The following is a 17,868-nucleotide window of genomic DNA, read 5'->3' on the forward strand; positions in this document are numbered from 1 at the left end:
GTTAGCAGGAGGCAAGAGCCTTGAAATATTAACAGAGTCATAATGAGCATCACTGAGCATCCATTGCAGCATCCCTGGAAACACACAGATGCTTTAGACAGCAAAACAGCATCTAATCTGCACACAGAAGCAGAAAGGTCAAAGCATATTCATTATTACAGTAGACAGCAGGTGCAAGTTGCTTTTGAGACTTTAAATATTATGGGGATTTTCCTATATGCAGGTTCAGGAACGTGGCACTCCCCAGCTCTTCTGGGCACAAATAGCCAACAATGGAGCATGAGTAAGCAGAAATCCTTTTGCTTTAGTATGAGGCTTCCTGCTATTGATTTTTGCACTCTCACATACTCTTCATGAAGCTCAATCCAGTCCTAGGCCAGAAGTAGTTTTGCTACAGAAATCCAGTGCTATCAGTACTAAGCACTCCAGAACTGATAACTTTGGGAAAATTTTGCTTGAAGCCCAGTAACTGAAAATAAAAAAACCCTTTACTTGTCCATCCTAAGGACATAATAATGTATACATAAGGGATCTTTTCTCTCACTCCAGGTACATGAGAGAATTTGTATGTTAAAGTTATAACTGAACACAGGGATCTATAACCTGACAACTTTCCTCCCCTCTTTAATCTACTTGCTTGCTTTCTAAAATGAAGCAATATTACTACAAAATAGAATCTTAAGTATAGAAAAAGCCCAGTGCTACCTATAAACAGGAATACAGGACAAAACTCTTTAAATCCCCTGAGGGGAAAAAAAGAGAGAATCTCTTTTTCAAGCCAAGTCATGTCATATTGACCCCTAATAGTGGTGTAACAAAATGGTACTTACCGGCTGCCTCTTCAGAAAGAAGTTTTACCTAATGAGAAACAGCTGTGGTGCGGATGGAAGATTTCTCTGTCTCAGTGCCTCTTCACCCGTTAACTGGCCTGTTTGAAGATCACCTTTACTCAACCAATATTTTTTGCTGTGTAAAAGTAGAGGGAGAGGTGGGGCAAATGAATGAAAGCAAGTAGGCAGCCGGTGAGGTGTGGAGCTGAAGGTGTGGTGGGTTCTCCAGTGCCTGGTCTGGTCTCTCTTGATAGTACAGGGCACACAGTAATGGCATTGCTAAAATCTTATCTTTAGCTCGTGAGAATTTAAAGTTACTGGGGAGGTCAAAGGTATGTTACAGTCTGAAATGTTTGTGCTTGTAGTAAAGGCCTGAGCAGAGCTTTCCTTTAGTTTTGGCTTTCTCACTGATATTTCCAGTGGTGCTGTGATGTTTTGGTTGCCTTCCTTCTGTTGTTTCTGTACTCACACACCAGCCACAAGGTTTACACTGGCTGACTTCTGTGGGCCATAAGTAATTAAATCATTGAGTTTAAGGGTTGATTCTTTTTAATTTCTTAAACACATCACTTTTCACATCTTGAGTGCTTAGATAACACTACCAAGAGAACAGCTACAATTCAGCTCATAGGGCAAAGTGGTCTGTAAGCAAGGCTTGACCTTTGCATTTCTACCCTGCCAGGCTCTTACTGTAGCTTGCAGCTTCTCAGTGTCACACTCCCCTGGACTCCTGGAGATAAGGCTCTTCCAAATCACAGGAGAGAACAATTCATCACTGAGCGCATGACAGCACAGGAGTCCTAGCTAAAGTAAATGTGATTGAATAGCACGCTTAAGAAAAATGTGATGCTTTTTCTGAAATTAAACTTTCAACTCAGCTTGTGAGCTTCAGGATTCTTCTATGTTTTCTGAAATCTCTTCAAGTTAAAGCAGAAATTTGAGTAGACGCTTCTGTCTTATGCAAAATAATCTCTCTTTGTTGTTGTTGTTGTTGTTATTGTTGGTTGCTTAGTTTGGTTCCTTTGGTCCATGCAAGATACTTAAAATGAGAACATAGTACTTTCTTCCTACATTAGCCCTGCTTCTATGGAGCTAAACTTTTATCAGCTGATCTTCAGCTGATATTTTTCCAATCAGACTGTTACCTGTGTGCACAGCTGTGCCACCAACAGCCCCAGACGGAAGCATCTGTCTTTAAGGGAATATTGGGCAGTTAAACACAGGAAGTTAAACATCTCATTAAGAACAAAGTAGTTTTGTTTATGCCCCTGATTTTTTTTTATTTTGTAGGTATATGGTATAACTCTACTATGTGATGGAGCTGGGGAGATTGTGGAGTGTTTGGGAGCTCTTTCCACCATACAGGATGTGTACAGGGAGTCATCTGGGAAGACTATTCTGAGCCATGGAAGAAACTTCCATAGATTCCATGGGATACCCAGTACTTCCCACCCTGCTTCTAAAGACCAGTCCCAAACCGACCTAATTTTGCACCACATCTCACCATGGTTTTATCTATCGCTGTGCTGGATGTAGGATATTTGTCAGTTGGGATGATAACATTGGTGTGGCAGAGCAGTTGAGAGAAGGCTCTCAGTCAGACATGAGAAGAATTACTCACAGTGATTATGTGGATGATTATGATTAGATTTATTGCTAATAGGGTATCTAAATTAAACAGTGTGGTATGTAAATCACAACACTTGTCTATTGCAGTGTGGTGCATGATGCTGGGACAGCTGGTTGCCCTTAATGAGGTGGGTTTCCATGACCTTGGGGACTGATCTGTAAGGTCATTCTTCTTCTGCTTCTGGCTTGCAGTCCAAAGTCAGGCAGATTTTTGTTTCACTTTCATCACCAGAGGAATTGCAGCCACTATCTGCTACAAGGAAAGTGAGTTGGGAAACTCCAGTAAACAGTGTCTGACGTAGTCAGTTGGAAAAATGACGTACAATTGTCTAACCTTTGCTTCTTTAAACAAAAAGTCACTGAAATGAAAGGGAAAACCTATCAACTGTTCAATAATGTGTTATTATTGCACCACAGATAAGATAATGAGGAAGCATTGATCCTGTTGGAACAGCACAAATACATCCTGACAGACTGCAACTACCAGTGGTAGTATGTTCACCTACTGACCTCCAGAAATCAGTGTTTTCCAAAGGGGGCTTTGGGGAAATGAGGACATGGTCCTGACCTCGTGAAAGGTCTGGCATTTCACTGTGTGAAAGTATTATTCATTATTGAAGAGGAAACCAGACCACAGAACAGGATAAACTTTGGTCCTGGGTTGTTTTGATATAAGTGACCTTCCTAGGGAGAATTTGTATTCTTCATATGGAGAAGCATCTTGGAGCCCCAGGCCAGCAGCTGGCTGTGGTGCCAGGATATGAATTGCATTTACCTGTGTTGAGTAGGGAAATATATCTATTGCAAAGGATTCTTAGTGATACATGGAGTTGTGTAGTATAATTTAATTATCTGAGTACTGTTTTCTTCTGTGGCAGGCCTGAAAGAATTTCTTTCCTTATCCCTTATAATTTTTAGTTCAAGTTATTTGTGTTTATTGTAGACCACAGGGGTACCTGGCCTTTTTTAGTCTCTAGTCCACCAGGACCTGTGGTTTCTTTTCCACTTATTCTCACTAAGGATTGTTTCAGCCCTCCATCACACTTTCCCCTGTACTCTCTGATTTTTTGCCTGCCTCAAAGCACTTACACATTGAAAAGCCCATCCTTTTATCCCAAGCCTGACATACTGCTGATCTCTGGTTGTGCTGTTTGTATCCCTTCAGAAGGTTCAACTCCTTTCCCTCAACTCCCCAAATAATCCTTTTCATACTCTTTCTCCCTAAGTTCCTTGCCACAGGTGCTTTGGCTTCCACAAACTGCCATGGCCACAACCCCAGTCTTACCCTTTGCTGTTTGATCCATCTCCCAGAGCTGGAAGATGGAATTGTTGGCTGGTATTAGGACACCTCTGCTCTTTTACTGATTTCTGTGGTGTCATTTATTCACAGGTTTTGTCAAGTTGCTTCCTCTTTCTGCCTGAGTCTTATGAAGATGGTGAAGTTTTACAGAGCAGGCATATAATTTGTGAGTGCTGTGGCTGCTTCCCTACCAGTAAACATCATAAACCCTTTACATTAACTGATCTCTGTCCTAAAAGCCTTTTCCCACTGCCCTCACAGGAGGGCTGTTTAGGACTGCACATTTTGGCCAGCTGGAAGCTTTTTCTGACGTCTGGCCTAACTGAACACGCATCTCCTCGGTTTCCTGCTGCCTGTCTTTAAGTTTCTGTATCTCTCCTGCCTCCATGGCAACATTTTCAGGCTGTCATGGAAGCATTGCTTTGCTCTTATTTTGCTCAGCTAACCATGACAGGCTCTTTGAACGTCTGGTTTTCTGTTCCCCTGGCCAGCCCTTTGCTGCATTCACTGTGGTCAGAGGTCTCTTTTCTGTCGATGTACAATGAGCAGTATGCTCACCACTCCAGGCAGATCTTGTTAGAGATTGTTATTAAAATGATCTGTTGGGGAATAACTTTTCTGGTATATAATTAAATTTTATCTCCCTTTCTTGTGGCTAGTAACACTCCAGTGGCTGTCTGGCTAACCAGTGTACAGACGATAATGAGTTTCCCAAACAAAGCCTTTCCAAATTGCTGCAAAATTCCTGATTAATTCTTGGCAGTAATTTTTAATCAAACCTTGAGCATTTGCTTTTGGTAGTCAGCAGAAAAGTAAAATCTTTCCAAGCTTTAGCCATTTCACCTTCCTCCAAAACTCTGAGGCACAATCCTGGCTTTTTTAAGTATGAGAGAATTGGGAGAAATGCCCCCCAGGTAAGTGCACCAGTAAGGGCATGGTAATGCCTGAAGTGCTTAGGGGGGATCCTTTCTTCTGGGCTAGGCTGTCCCCACTGTGTAGACACTCTGTGAATATTTGTGCAGCTCAGTTCCTCTTCCCAAAAGAGTGATGTGCAGTAGGTGTGAGAAGACTGCAAAATAATTTGATACACTGATAATGTCAGCACACAGGAAAGTGGAGACTTACCCTAAAGCATTAATTAAATGTTTTGATGAAATGCTTGCAAAATACTTCACGACGCTTCTTTAGATGGAAATTGCTGTAGGAATGTACAGCATTGTTAGAAAATAATTTCAGGTGATTGTATCTGCATCCTGTAGCAGTTGAAGTTCTCACTATGGAAGCAGGGCTTGAATGACAGCCAAGGCAGTAACATCAGGATTATAGATACAAATTGCTGCAGACACATACAGACAGAGACAACTGAGATTCCTTCAGGACAAAAGACTCTCAATAATTTTTTTTCAGCATTATGCAATCTATTCAATACCTTCTTTTTCTAGATAAATCTGATTTGGAGCATTCCCTGCAGTCTAATTGGCATTAATATCCTCAGTGCTCAAATTAATTTTGTCCTAGTAGGGTGAACGTTTATGTCTTACTTGTCCAACCAATGCAGCATTACAGGTTAAAACTCAAGTAATTTTTGTTGCTGTTAAATAACAGACATTGCAGAAAGATAGATAAAATGGCCCCTTTTTGATAATCCTGTTTTCCATGTAAATCCAAACTAGGAAGGAGGTTGTCTTAGATGAGAGCAAATTGGGAAGAGCTCTCAGGCTGTCTGATCTCTCTTGTCTGCTTTGCAAAAAAAGAATCAGATTAATGAACATAATCAGATTAAGGCTGAAAAAGGGAACATATCTGGGGGGCATCAGAACTCTGCTGATACCAACAAGCTCTATGGAAAATCAACATTAAGGGCCTAACATTGCTCTGTAATTTAATTTAATGGCAGCAAATAATGGGTTTCAAAGAAGTCCTGAGTAGTGGCAAGAGAAGCCTGGACTTCCAAAGGGCAGAAAGACTTGAGCGAGCTGGTAAGTGGCTCTAAGACCCTGGGTTTGGGTGAATGTTGCTTGGAGTGATGGTGACTTCCAGAATCTTTGGCACACTTGCTCACAGCCAAGCAGTGTGGGCCCTCTTTGGGCACAGGGTTTGGTGCAGTTAAATCTACCTAAAACCATCTCTGCTCTCAGTCTGCTGTGTTTTGTACAGAAAAACAATGCTGAAAAAAGGAGGATATACCTAGAACAGGCAGAGGCAGATATGGCCAAGATTCAGAAGTACAGGAATGAGAATGGCAAAAAGGAGAAAAAATAGGGGAAGCATGGTAAAAACAGAGTTAGAAAGAGGGCATAGAAGGGAAAATTATTTACACATCCTTAATGTTGATTTTCCCACTGCGTCCAGCAAACCAAGAGCAAGATTCACCATGCCAGTGCAGCAATGTAGTGTGGGTCCTGACGTGGCAGCACCCCACCTGCTTGTCTCTGTAGAAGAGACATTTTAAGCTTTCTAAGAGAAAGCAAGAAAGAAATGGAAGTGTGAACTTGAGGGAGAAAGGGAGGTCAAGAACTTGAGGGGAAAGGCCCTCATTATGGTTTCTTTTCAGATCCATTTTCTATTTCTTCAGTGCCAACTGTATTTTTCAACAAATCAAACAGAATTGGATTTTTAAATTCTGCTGGTTGTTGCAGATTCCCAGCCTGTGCTGGCATTGCTGGGTTTCTGCTTTCCAGCATGAAATATATCTCTTTCTAAAAATGCCCTGTTTTTTTCTTGGTGCAGTTATTACCTTGTTTGATTTTTAAGTTCTCAGAGACACTTTTCTGGGGCAACAATGGTCTGTTTGATACAAGGTCTTCAAAATCAAAAAGGAAAGAGGAATGTAAGAAATAAGAATTCCAAGACCTGAAATGCCTAGTTTTCTGAATTTTTGTTAATGTCTGGATGATTTGTCTAAGAATTACCAAGTTCTAATTGAGGTTTTGTCCCTGCTTGGGATATTTATAAATTATACCCCCATGTGTCCTTTCTGGATTTATTAAGCTGTGAATCCATATTGTAGATGTGGCCTTTCAGCTAGGGCGTGTAAGGTCTCTACTCATCACTGCTTTTCTTGAATTTTTCTGGCATTCAATTGTCTTGGAAACATCTCTGGCTCTGTAAAATGTGGTTCACATCAGTTGTTGGGATCAAACACCGATGCACAAACAGATCCATATGACAAGGTTGTTTTTATATTTGTTTTCATACACAGCAAAACTAAAATTAAAGGGACAGATGGTGGGGTGCCTGTCTTCTTTCCTGTGTCTCCCATATTCTGCTGAACAGAGGTTTAGCATATCTCAAAGAAGTATTTCCTCTTGGGAAGGGTGAGGCAATTAGATATGAACAAAAAACCCTGAGGGGAGCTACTGGGTCATCACCCCTGGCTGCCATGAAAGAATGGGAAGGTAATGATGTGGGATGTGGAAACGTCTGGTGTCAGTGGTAGGTGCTACAGGTCACCTCACAGAGTCTGCACACTGCCAGGGGTTTGAATTGCACAGGAGCAGGTGACTCCAGCTGGTTCCCAGGTGATGCAAGAGGTGCAAATCCAGGCAGATCCCTTGTCAGCCACTGAAAAGTTGTGTGTGTGTGAAATTTCTAGGCTTAATCTGCATTACAGTGTGTGTGTGCATGCGTGTAAGCTTTCTGCAGAGCTCTAGAGCATGTGTGTCATGTGGGGTGAGGCCAGAAAAGCAGATGTCCTGACCATGCCCCTCCTACTCGGGGATTAGAGATGCTCAGGGGTCAGCAGAGAGAAGCTGGGACACACTTCCCTGACTCACTGCCAGAGACAGCAGCAGCTTCTGCAGGTTCAATAGGCCTCTGCTCTTTGGTCAAATAAAACCCTGCAGCTCCACTTCCAGCAACCATCCCCTTCTTTTGGTTAACCAGACAGGAGGAGGATGGCCTATGCTGAGGAAGACAGGTAAGGTGCTGTGAAATAGGGGATGCATGGACATCCAAGCTGGTTGGGGCTAAAAAAATTACATCTCTTTTCTTCACCTTGTTTCCTTTCTACTGGGCACTCAATAAATGTCAGACAAAGGCTGCTCAGAAGTAAACATCTTATTACTGGAGAGCAATCTGGCCATCTGCCTGTGCAGGTGCTGGTATTATGAAATATGGCAGCGAGTAGGTGACCTTGGGAGAGGTTATGGGCCAGAAGAGGCAAATATCTCCTGTGGAGAGGCACAGACTGTGAATACTTATGGCCATGTGCCCCCAAACATAATGCTTTAGCTGTTTATTGGGATATGTCTGCTTTTTAGCATAGATTTGCTTTCAGCCAACTTAGAAGCAAATAAGAGTGGGTTTTTTTTTCATGCCATAAAAGATCTGTCACCGGTGACAGTCCTGTGTTTTGCAACAGATGTGTTTCTCCAGTGGATGACAGCAATCACAATAAAGGGGATTGTCTTTTCAGCTGATCCTGTGATTTAATCCAAAGCGATGCTACCGAGCACTATTATTAGGTGTGCATTGTTAGAGCAGCTAGAGGGGCCTTTGTGCTACATGTTTTAATTCAAGCTGTCAAAAAGCTTGCACAGGCCTTGTGCTCTTGCAGTTCCAGGCTGAACACTCTGCTGGGTGACCCACGGGTCAAACTCCCCCTTTGCTCCTGCTGAGCAGGTATCTCCCTTGCATTCAGAAATTATCAGTGCTTGCCAGTCCCTTTGATGTCATCCGGAAGGTTTCTGAAAGCTAAATACTGCAAGCAGATTAATTTTGGCATCGCTCTGCTCTCAGCACTGGGGACAGCTCTGATGTGCCCAAAGCCTTTGGGAAGGACAGGGCTCTGCCAGGCCCCTGTGCACTTGCTGGAGCTCGTTTCAGGTGAGGAAACATATGCAGCACTGGAGATTTACTTCTTTAGTTAAGAAGTATTTTAATATCTTCTGTTTAAAAGGGAAAAAAATCCACTTCCACTGTAACTTGGCATAGCTCAGTCAGTCCTGATGTCTTCAGCAGACATTGAATGGGTTCCATCCCACATTCCTAAAATTTCTGAGGATATAGGAATAATATCCATTCTCTAATGTTATTTTGCAATGCTTTATGCGCTTCAAAAAAACCAAAAACTGAAACAAGCAGTATTATGGTCACGAGGAAGAGCAGATCCTGGTGACCTTGTTCTTTTCTCATGCCTGCCACAGGTATGTCAAAACCTTGGGCATTACATATAAATTCTCTTAGTTCCCTTGAATTTCTAAACAAGGATTACAGTTATTCAACAGAGAAATTGGGGGGAATTGTTCATTAATGTATGTAAAGCACTTTTAAAGCTTTTGTCTGCGAGCAAGTGATAACGTAGTCAACTGTGGTCTTTATTAATGTCATTTTCACAGCTCCTGCTTATTTCAGGAGCTCATGATACACTTAGAAAATTCAGTATGTGATGGTAAATAAACTCTCTCATTTCCAAACTTTTCCTTTGAAAAGTACTTCAGCTAAGTATGACTCTTCCTTTTAATCTATGTGTATGGAAGTTATTTCTTCCCATTGGATTGCAAGTTTATGACATTTTTGGCTATTTTTGACTTCACAGTTTGTAACTAGGACTATAAGTTTGATGTATCTTATGCTGGATAGGACTTAGAGTAGCAACTAGACAGTCAAGAGGCTAAATGCTCACAGAAAACGCATGTGCAGTAACTACTGACCCTGTCAGTATAAAGAAAGAAAAAGTATAGAATTGAGAACCTTTGCTTCAATATCTGGTACTTTAGTTGGAGGAACCAGTTGTACACAGTCAAATCCTCTTAGTGGCCTGAGACCTCCTGCAGTGAGGAGCTCCTCACCTCTGCAAGCTTTTCTGTCTGTCCTCTAAGACTGCTGAGAGCAGCATCACAGCATTACTAGGGCTTACACCTCTGGAAAAAAAGAGACTTGATAAAAAAGAACCAAAAGAAACATTCCTGGATAGATAGTGACTGCTTATCGGCACCTCCAGTCAATTTTACATCACCCACAGTCTCACAATATCTGATTTTCTCACCTCTCAATAATCAGATCAACTTTTCATACAGAGAACTGTGGCCCCTGCCTGTGGGTTTAATCCAGGAACCAGTCCTCTACCATGTACAATCATTAATTCTACTCATCAATGGTAATGATTGAGTTGCTTCCAAGAACTGCTATTAGTACCCCTGCTTTTGAGGATAGTTTCCAATCAACCTTGATATTTACCTTCAGAAAGTCTCTGCATTGTCCTATTGAAAACAGGATTATAGGATTATTTTGCTATTGATTGTGTTTCAAAACTGCGATTAAGACATCTGATTACTGGGCTAAGAGGTTAAAAGTTGAACTCTTCTCCTTTCCCATGAGACAGATGTACAACAGGCACTGTAATGCCAACTTCTATCCCACCTTCAGGCAATGGGGCTCCCTGCTGGATTAGACCTTTTTTAACCAAGGTATTTGCCAAGCCCCCCTCTTGAATCACTTTAAACTCTGGAGCACAAATTCCTGGTTTTCACTTGTTTTGATGGAGACTGATGTCATTGGGCCTCTTGGCTATGCCTGGGCTGCAGGTGTGATCCCATGTCCACTCTGTGGGATGAGTAAGATCTCCATGTTTATCCTTCTGTACTGAAGGCAAGAGGTATTGAGAGGGTGGGTGGCTGACATGTGGTACCAGCCTAGATGGAAGTGATGGGAGCTGATGGCACTCGACACTTACAGAGATTGGCTTCTCCATCTCTGGATCTTGATGATCCTAGATGATGCTTGACCCATGTCTCAGAAGTTCACCTGAATCTTTACCTACTGCAGATGACAGTGTCTACTCCTTCATCAGCACAGCATTCCAGCTGTGTTGTTCAGGTGTCTTCAGAACTCCACACATTTGTATTTCCCCATCACAGGCTGGACATCCCCATGCACACTCATATAGGTTGGAATTTCTCAATCTAATTGTGCTTTTCCCTTTCTTCAGGAACTCAGGAGAGACCAGAGCCCATCAGAAGAAGGAGTGGTTATGCCTTGTGACATTTCTGTGATCTAGGTATCATTAGCCATTCTTCATCTACAGCATGAAGCCAGCCAAGGGGATTCAAATGATTTCCCTGTAGTCAGGGGTAAAATACATGAGATTAAAAGTGATGCATCTTCAATAATAGCAGTGAAGCTTCTATTATTATAGTCTTAATGAAATTTCTTTTCCTCTGCACCGTTTCAGGACTTTTATCCTTTGAAGCTTGTTCTTTGAATGGGCTGGTAAGTCTCCCTGACCTGTTCTCCTCCTGCAGAAACAGCTATGAGGTGTGTAAGGAAGCAGCAGACTGGCTGCGTGCCCGTGCTGCCCGGCGGCCCAGGATCGCCATCGTCTGCGGCTCTGGGCTGGGAGCTCTGGCTGATGTGTTGGACAGCAGGACAGCCTTCCTGTACGAGGACATCCCTCACTTCCCACGGAGCTCAGGTGAGCACAGCTCAGGCCATTATCACCCCATCCACCAGCAGCCTGCAGCAGAGCCTCACACAGGGATCACTCAAGTCTGCAAACCAGTCCCACGCTGGTGAAATGTGTGTTCACAGTAAAAAAACATAAATATCAAAGATATAGGTATTTGTAGCCACAATTCTCTTTACAGAGAAAAGCAAAGCACAATTTCCCAAGAATTTCTTCTGGGAAAGACAGCAAGAAAACCTCAGAGAAAAAGGGAAAACAATTCTTATCTCTGCTTGCTGCTCCTGTTGTTTTGCACCTGTGGAATGAGTTATTGAGATAGTTTACACAAAGTGATTTGTCAATTAGATTCTGCTGAAGATTGTTTTATTTCCTTGGCCAATTGGAAAAAGCTGTGTCCTGACTGTCAGGAGACAGTCACAAGTATTCTTTAGTATTCTTTATAATATAATTATAGTATAGTTGTAATGTAATATAGTATAATTTTAATAAAGCAAGTGTTCAGCATTCCAAAGCCTTAGAGTCAGATGCCAATCATTTCCTTCGTTGGGGGCCCTACTTTTCAATAGATATTTTGATTTATTTATTTATTTGATTTCCAGCTCCTGCTTTTGCAGTGCTCGGCCCTGCGGTGAAGCAAAATCATCAACAAACAGATCTCTCTAAAGTCAAATTCCTTGAGACCTGTAACTAAAATGCCACTTTGTTAATTTCCAGTGTCAGGGCATGTTGGCAGATTGGTGTTTGGGGAGCTCAATGGACAGCCCTGCGTGTGCATGCAGGGGCGTTTCCACTCCTATGAAGGCCACTCTCTCAGCACGGTGAGTTCTCCTTAAGGAAAATATTCACCATGGGGGGATGTATTTAAAAGCTGCAGAAGTGACTGCCTGCCTTGCTATCTAGCTGCAGGATGTTAGCCCTTGCAATGAACTTACAGTGCTCTTGAAATGAGTCTTTCTTAGATTTCAGATCTGCCCCCAAAAAATAAAATTGGGAGTTCAAACCAAGAGGTAGTTGGCTTCTGCGGGGTGAAGGTGATGCTCCACAGCCACACAAATTGGCTGACCCTGCTATTCTCACCAGGGGAAATAGTTTATCATATAAGGCAGATTAATTTACATGCTTTAACTTAGTCCGTTTAATCATGATTTAAATCAGCAATGAGAAAACTTCTATAAGAATAATCTATTTTAATCTTCTATTGCATTTGTATAGTTTACAGGGTTTTTTTTCCCCTAGAAAAAGTTCCCAGGCTACTGCAAGCTGCTATAACCTCTCAGCTAACATGCTGGAATGTGTGGAGATTTATGTTACCTACCATGCACATATGTACTTTTCTGCTAGAAAATAACAATAACATATATTTATTGGCTCTTTTTTTATTTGGATAGCTTTGTGATTTTCCTTTTTTTGCATTTGGATATAAACCATAATTTTTGTCACCACCCAACTTCTTATAGAAAACCAGCTATTTTAAAACCACTCAATACAAAGTTAGCTTTATCAAGATGTGTTTGTCTATTAAAATTAACTTACTTCTTGAAGAAGTGGTGCCCATTACTAGGAAATATTTTGCTCACAGTGGCATTTGATTGATAGTAGGTATCATCCAAATTCCTGACTCCTCAAAATCAAACTTCTTAATTTTTTTTTTCTCCAGCTCCCAACTGTTTCTTAGCTTTGGATTACTCTCCAAGTCCATGTGCATAAGTAGTTACTTCAATCAGCACAGTGGCTTGATCTCTGCAAGACCTTGGCAGTGAGCAAAAACTGTCTGCATGTTCTTTCTGTACCACCTTTATTTGACCTTAGTGCAACTGTAGGAAATGTGGTCTTGGATTTTAATGCAGGATTTTGTTTCATTGCAAGATTATGGTTTAATTAGTTTAAAAAGCATTAACATTCTATTTAAATTAGAGGAATGTTTAAAATTGCAGAAGGTTGTTTTGTCTCCATATGTAGACTCTTTGCATCCACAAACTGTGATATTACAAATGCAGTAGCAGCGGCTGTCTGCCGACTGTGGCACTCATTGCACACATGCTTTTGGTTCTTGCAGGTCACCTTTCCCATCAGGGTGTTCTTTCTCCTGGGGGTGGAGATCTTGATTGTCACTAATGCTGCTGGAGGACTGAATCCCCACTTCCAAGTGGGGGACATCATGTTCATAAGGGATCACATCAGCTTGTTTGGCCTGGGAGGGCAGAATCCCCTGCGTGGACCAAACGATGAGCGGTAAGAAGGCATCGGCTCCATTGTTACCAATTAATCCTTTCTTCCTTCAGCCATGGGCTGGACTGCCAGTTGTGCCTACTGACAAATATTTACTGAGGCAGAGTTTGGCTCCAGGTAACCACAAGGGAAGAGTTACAGCACTAGCTGTATGTGCTGTGCCACCTGCCCTGCCTTCCCTTGGCTGTTGCTTATTGTACAAGCCTACAAGGAGCTTACACACAAACCCCCAGAAGGTTTTGTTTTGTACAAGTAGGCTTCTGGTCCTTCTCCTGACATGACCAGCTGTACCATCTGCTGAAGACACCCACTGCTCCTCTTCATATTAGTCCCTCTCTCTGTTGGTTCCTCTTAACTGAGCAATCAGTGAACTGTGCTGTCCCCAGCCTGATCAACAGCCATTTCTGGTGTGATGGAATGGGTACAGCAGAGGCCAGGCAGTAAGCGGAAGGCAGAGCAAAGATGAAACCTCTTAAATTCCTGATCACCACTGCTGCATCCAGGTCTTCAAAGTGGAGTGCCTCTGTATTCACTGAAGGCATTGCTCTGATGAGAGGTGATTGTCTTGGCAGCTTCTTCAGAGACCTTGAGAACTACAAGAGCCACCTGCTGCTGGCTGAATTGGGAAGTCAGGTTTCCTGTACTGCCTGTGTAGCAGAATCTTTACCTTACTAAGAGTGCAGAGAGGAGCTTCTAGCATATTCTCACCCCTGAACTGCAGTTGCCACCAGATTTGGATTTGCTTTGAGCAAGATGCTGGACTAGATGACCTCAAGGTCCCTTCCAAAATGAATTTATGATCCCAAAATCCTTCCAAGACACCATCAGAGTGGCAAGGTGGAAGGCCCCTTGTGAAAAATGGACGTGTTTGCAGGGCAGGCATCTGGATTGACCTCAGATCTTTCCAGAGAGAAAGTTATTCTGAGAGTAAGGTGGCCTGCCTGGCTTTCAGTTAGTTCCTTCCTGATCTAACAGCAGACCTGGCTTTTGCTTCTGAAAGGATCTGCAAGGTGCTGGCAGCTACCTCAGGAGAAATAATCACTGTGCTGCGATTCCATGGCAAGAGGACAGTACCCATCTGAAGTGGAACATCTTTATATTTTTGTAGGTATTGCCGTGGGTTGGAGGAAAGTGATCAAAAGCAGAGAAGCTACGTGGAGTGTTTAAAGCTCTCTGGGCTTGCATAATTGCTCTGGAGCAGGAGGAGAGACTCCAATCAAACAACTGCATCTGGACAGCGTTCAAAGGCAGCATAGCTACCTCACTACCTCCCTAAAGCAGCTTCTTGGTGAAGACTGCAGTGCTCTGGGAGGTGACTTCTGTACTGCTGACCAAGGCATCAAAATGGGCAAAGGGTCTTTATGAATCAGGTTTCGAAGTATTGCAGAGATTTAGCTAAGCAAACTCCTAAAATCCTGTCCAGCTGAGCTACCAGGAAGGATTTATCTAAGCACAACAGAGCAAAACTAGAGGCAATGAAGTGATGTGGAAATAATATTTTTTTAATAAATTAGAGATTGGGCTTCTGCATTGCTGGCCATCCTTCAGAAAAGGGAAGCAATTTTCATGGTGATGAATACTTATTACCTTAGACCAGAAGGGGAAGTTTGTTTTCATTTATATAATATTTAGTGTTTATAAAAACAAAATAAGCCACCTACTGCCCTAAGCATTCAGCTGGAAGAACATGTAAACAAGCAGAAGCTTTAATAGCATAAATGAGGGATCTGGTCCACTCCTACTGATCTGCGTCGGTGAACATGGCTGGGAGTTTATTTTCCAGGTCTCCTCAGTGGCAGCATAACAGTGTTTGCCATCTACTTCTGCAGGATTCACTCCAGCAGGATTCACTCCATCAGGAGCAGGACTGAGCTGCTATTTTAAGACCAAAAGCAAGAGATCCAGTCTTGAAGCAGAAGATGAAAGCTACCTAAAATATGGCCCTGGAGCTCCAAGATGTAAAGTAGCTGCCTGCTGTGATGGGCCTTAAATGTAGGGACTGATGCTCCATCAGGCCAGGCTCAAACCTCCATCCAGGGACAGCCTGAGGGGCTCTGTGCCTCAGAGCAGCAACTGTCTGGTGAGGAATGTTTAAAAGACATCATGAGCTGTTACTGGAGAGAGAATGACCTGGCCATCAGTGCTCCCTAGAGACAGGAGCCCTTGAAAGACCATTCCAGAAGGGAAGTAGTACCAGACCTTCCAACAGCCATAAGGCTCTGTGTGCTGACAGTCTTGGATGACTCGATCTAGCAGTAATGTCACTCCCAGGTAGGTGCCCCATTCCTGGAAACATTTAAGGTCAGGTGGGACAGGACTCTGAACAACCTGTTCTAGCTGAAGATGTCCCTGCTCACTGCATGGATTTCGATGAGATGGCCGTTGAAGGTCCCTTCCAACCTAAACTATTCCATGATTGATGGCAGATTTACTTGATGATGAAAATGGAATGAGAGAGATTGCATCCATAGCAGGTCTGCCCTTAACACTTCCCTTTTCTCTAAAGAATGTCCATCCCTGGACTCTGACAGAGGGAGCAGTAGCATGATCACACAGCTGTGTCCTTTACTGCCTTTCAGGTTTGGAGTGAGGTTTCCCTGCATGTCAGATGCTTATGAACAAGATCTGCTCAGCCTGGCCATGGAGAGTGCCCAGGAGCTGGGGTTCCTGAGCTTCACCAGGGAAGGAGTGTACTGCCTGCAGGCTGGGCCCAGCTATGAGACCATCGCCGAGTGCCGCCTGCTGCAGGCGCTGGGAGCTGATGCTGTGGGTGAGCTGCCAGGCTGGGCTGCCAGGGCTCTTTGAGCACATGGATTGAACAGTTAATTCTGCTCAAGGCTGACTTGCTTCAGTCTTTGACTCTCTTAAGTCTCCTGGGGCTGGAGAAATGAGCTTTGTGTATTTCTGCCTCATTCTGCAGTGGCTTAGTGCAGCTCCTGGGAGGATCTGCACAAAGTCCCTGTGCTTACAGCTGAGCAGGACAGGGATCCCAGCACAACTTTGTGTTTATTTCCCTAACACAAAGTCTCTCATCTCAGATGGCTTCACTTCAGGAGGACTGAGTGGGCTCAATAAAAATGAAGTATTTTTCTAGTATTTTTCTGCTAATTCTGACATTGTAAAGATTTTCACTGTGCTTTTTCTCTACAAAACAGCCTTCCTTATGAGTCTTGTTTAGGGATGGTAATCATGGATACCTTCCCAACTGTGTAAAAGAAAACTAAATGTCATGATCCATAGGATTCCTCCAGCTATGATTCCTTCCATGACCCCTGGCTCATGGAAGTCTGTATAATAATACCTGCAGATTTGTTGTGTGTGAGGAAAGGAGCTCAGCTCCCCTCAAAGCCATTTTTATTTGCAATAGCTTTTTTAGCCAAGGAAGAGCCAAATGACACAGCACATCAGTACTTCCTTAGCAAGTCTGCAAGCAGTCTGACACATCTTGAGGAGGGAGCTGTGGCACAAGGATCAAATGCAGGAGGTTTATTGTGCTGAGCAGTTGTAACTGTAGTCTGCAGCTATTTGAGCCTTGTACGTATCACAGCCTTTAACTATTACAGAGTTCAGACACAGAGCTGGGGGGAATGAGACAAGGGTGTGTGCTTAGAGGTAGGATCGTGCAGCCTTGCAGGGATCTTTTTTGGTGTAAATCCTGACTCATTTTGGTCCTTTCTCTCCTCCTGTAGGCATGAGTTCTGTCCCAGAGGTGATTGTAGCCAGGCATTGTGGCCTCCGAGTCCTTGGGATCTCCCTCATCACCAACAAAGCAGTGATGAGCTACAGCAGCCAGGAGAAAGCCAACCACGAGGAAGTGCTGCGCGTCTCGGTGCTCCGCGCTGAAGCCCTGCAGAAACTGATCTCACACCTCCTTGGGAAGCTGGGGGAAAGCACAAACTCTCTATGACCTCCAGCCATTCATCCTTCATAGCATAACGTGTGTGAACACTACCAAGTGTTGGGGGAGAGCTGTTGGTGGGACTGTCCCTTTCTCTCCCAGTGTTATAGAGACCTTTTGATCCTTGTGCTTTATCTGATCAGGTGCAGAGCTTCACTTTGAATTTTGCCAGGATGATCCCCTCGTTAATAGCTGGCGACCAAAAGAGCTTACTGGCACTTCAACACATTCCCAAACCCCAGTGTCAGCAGAGCCCCAGAGACTGTGACCTCCAACTGTCTCTCTTGGGACACCCTCCTGCCCCAAATCTCAGCTCCCCATTGCACATGAGCCAGGTCAAGGGTTGGTCGTGGGGCTTGGTGCCTGCTGGGCCTGCTTTGGTAGAGCCTGGTCTGATGCTAGTGGAGGCCCACAAAAAGACTGAGTTTTGGATACATTAAATAGGCCAGGCTAAAGATGAGATCTGCCTGGAACAAGCAGTGGTGCAGAGCCGGTGAATTGCAATTGATTTTACAGCTTGGAAAACCGCTGCATTGCCATGGGGTTGTGGGACTTCCCCTCCCAGAAGGTCTCCCAG

General features: G+C 43.4%; 1 protein-coding gene across 1 annotated transcript; it reads left to right on the forward strand.

The window, feature by feature from the left end:
- The first annotated feature begins 7,655 nt into the window (after positions 1–7,655).
- PNP (purine nucleoside phosphorylase) lies at positions 7,656–17,300 on the forward strand. Its single transcript, XM_005422823.1, has 6 exons — positions 7,656–7,678; positions 11,004–11,173; positions 11,879–11,982; positions 13,221–13,396; positions 15,973–16,163; positions 17,083–17,300. Exons 1-6 carry the CDS (start codon positions 7,656–7,658, stop codon positions 17,298–17,300), a joined length of 882 nt encoding a protein of 293 aa, XP_005422880.1.
- Positions 17,301–17,868: the final 568 nt, after the last annotated feature.

The sequence above is a fragment of the Geospiza fortis genome, unplaced genomic scaffold (assembly GCF_000277835.1).
Source record: "Geospiza fortis unplaced genomic scaffold, GeoFor_1.0 scaffold97, whole genome shotgun sequence".
NCBI classification, from domain to species: Eukaryota; Metazoa; Chordata; class Aves; order Passeriformes; family Thraupidae; genus Geospiza; species Geospiza fortis.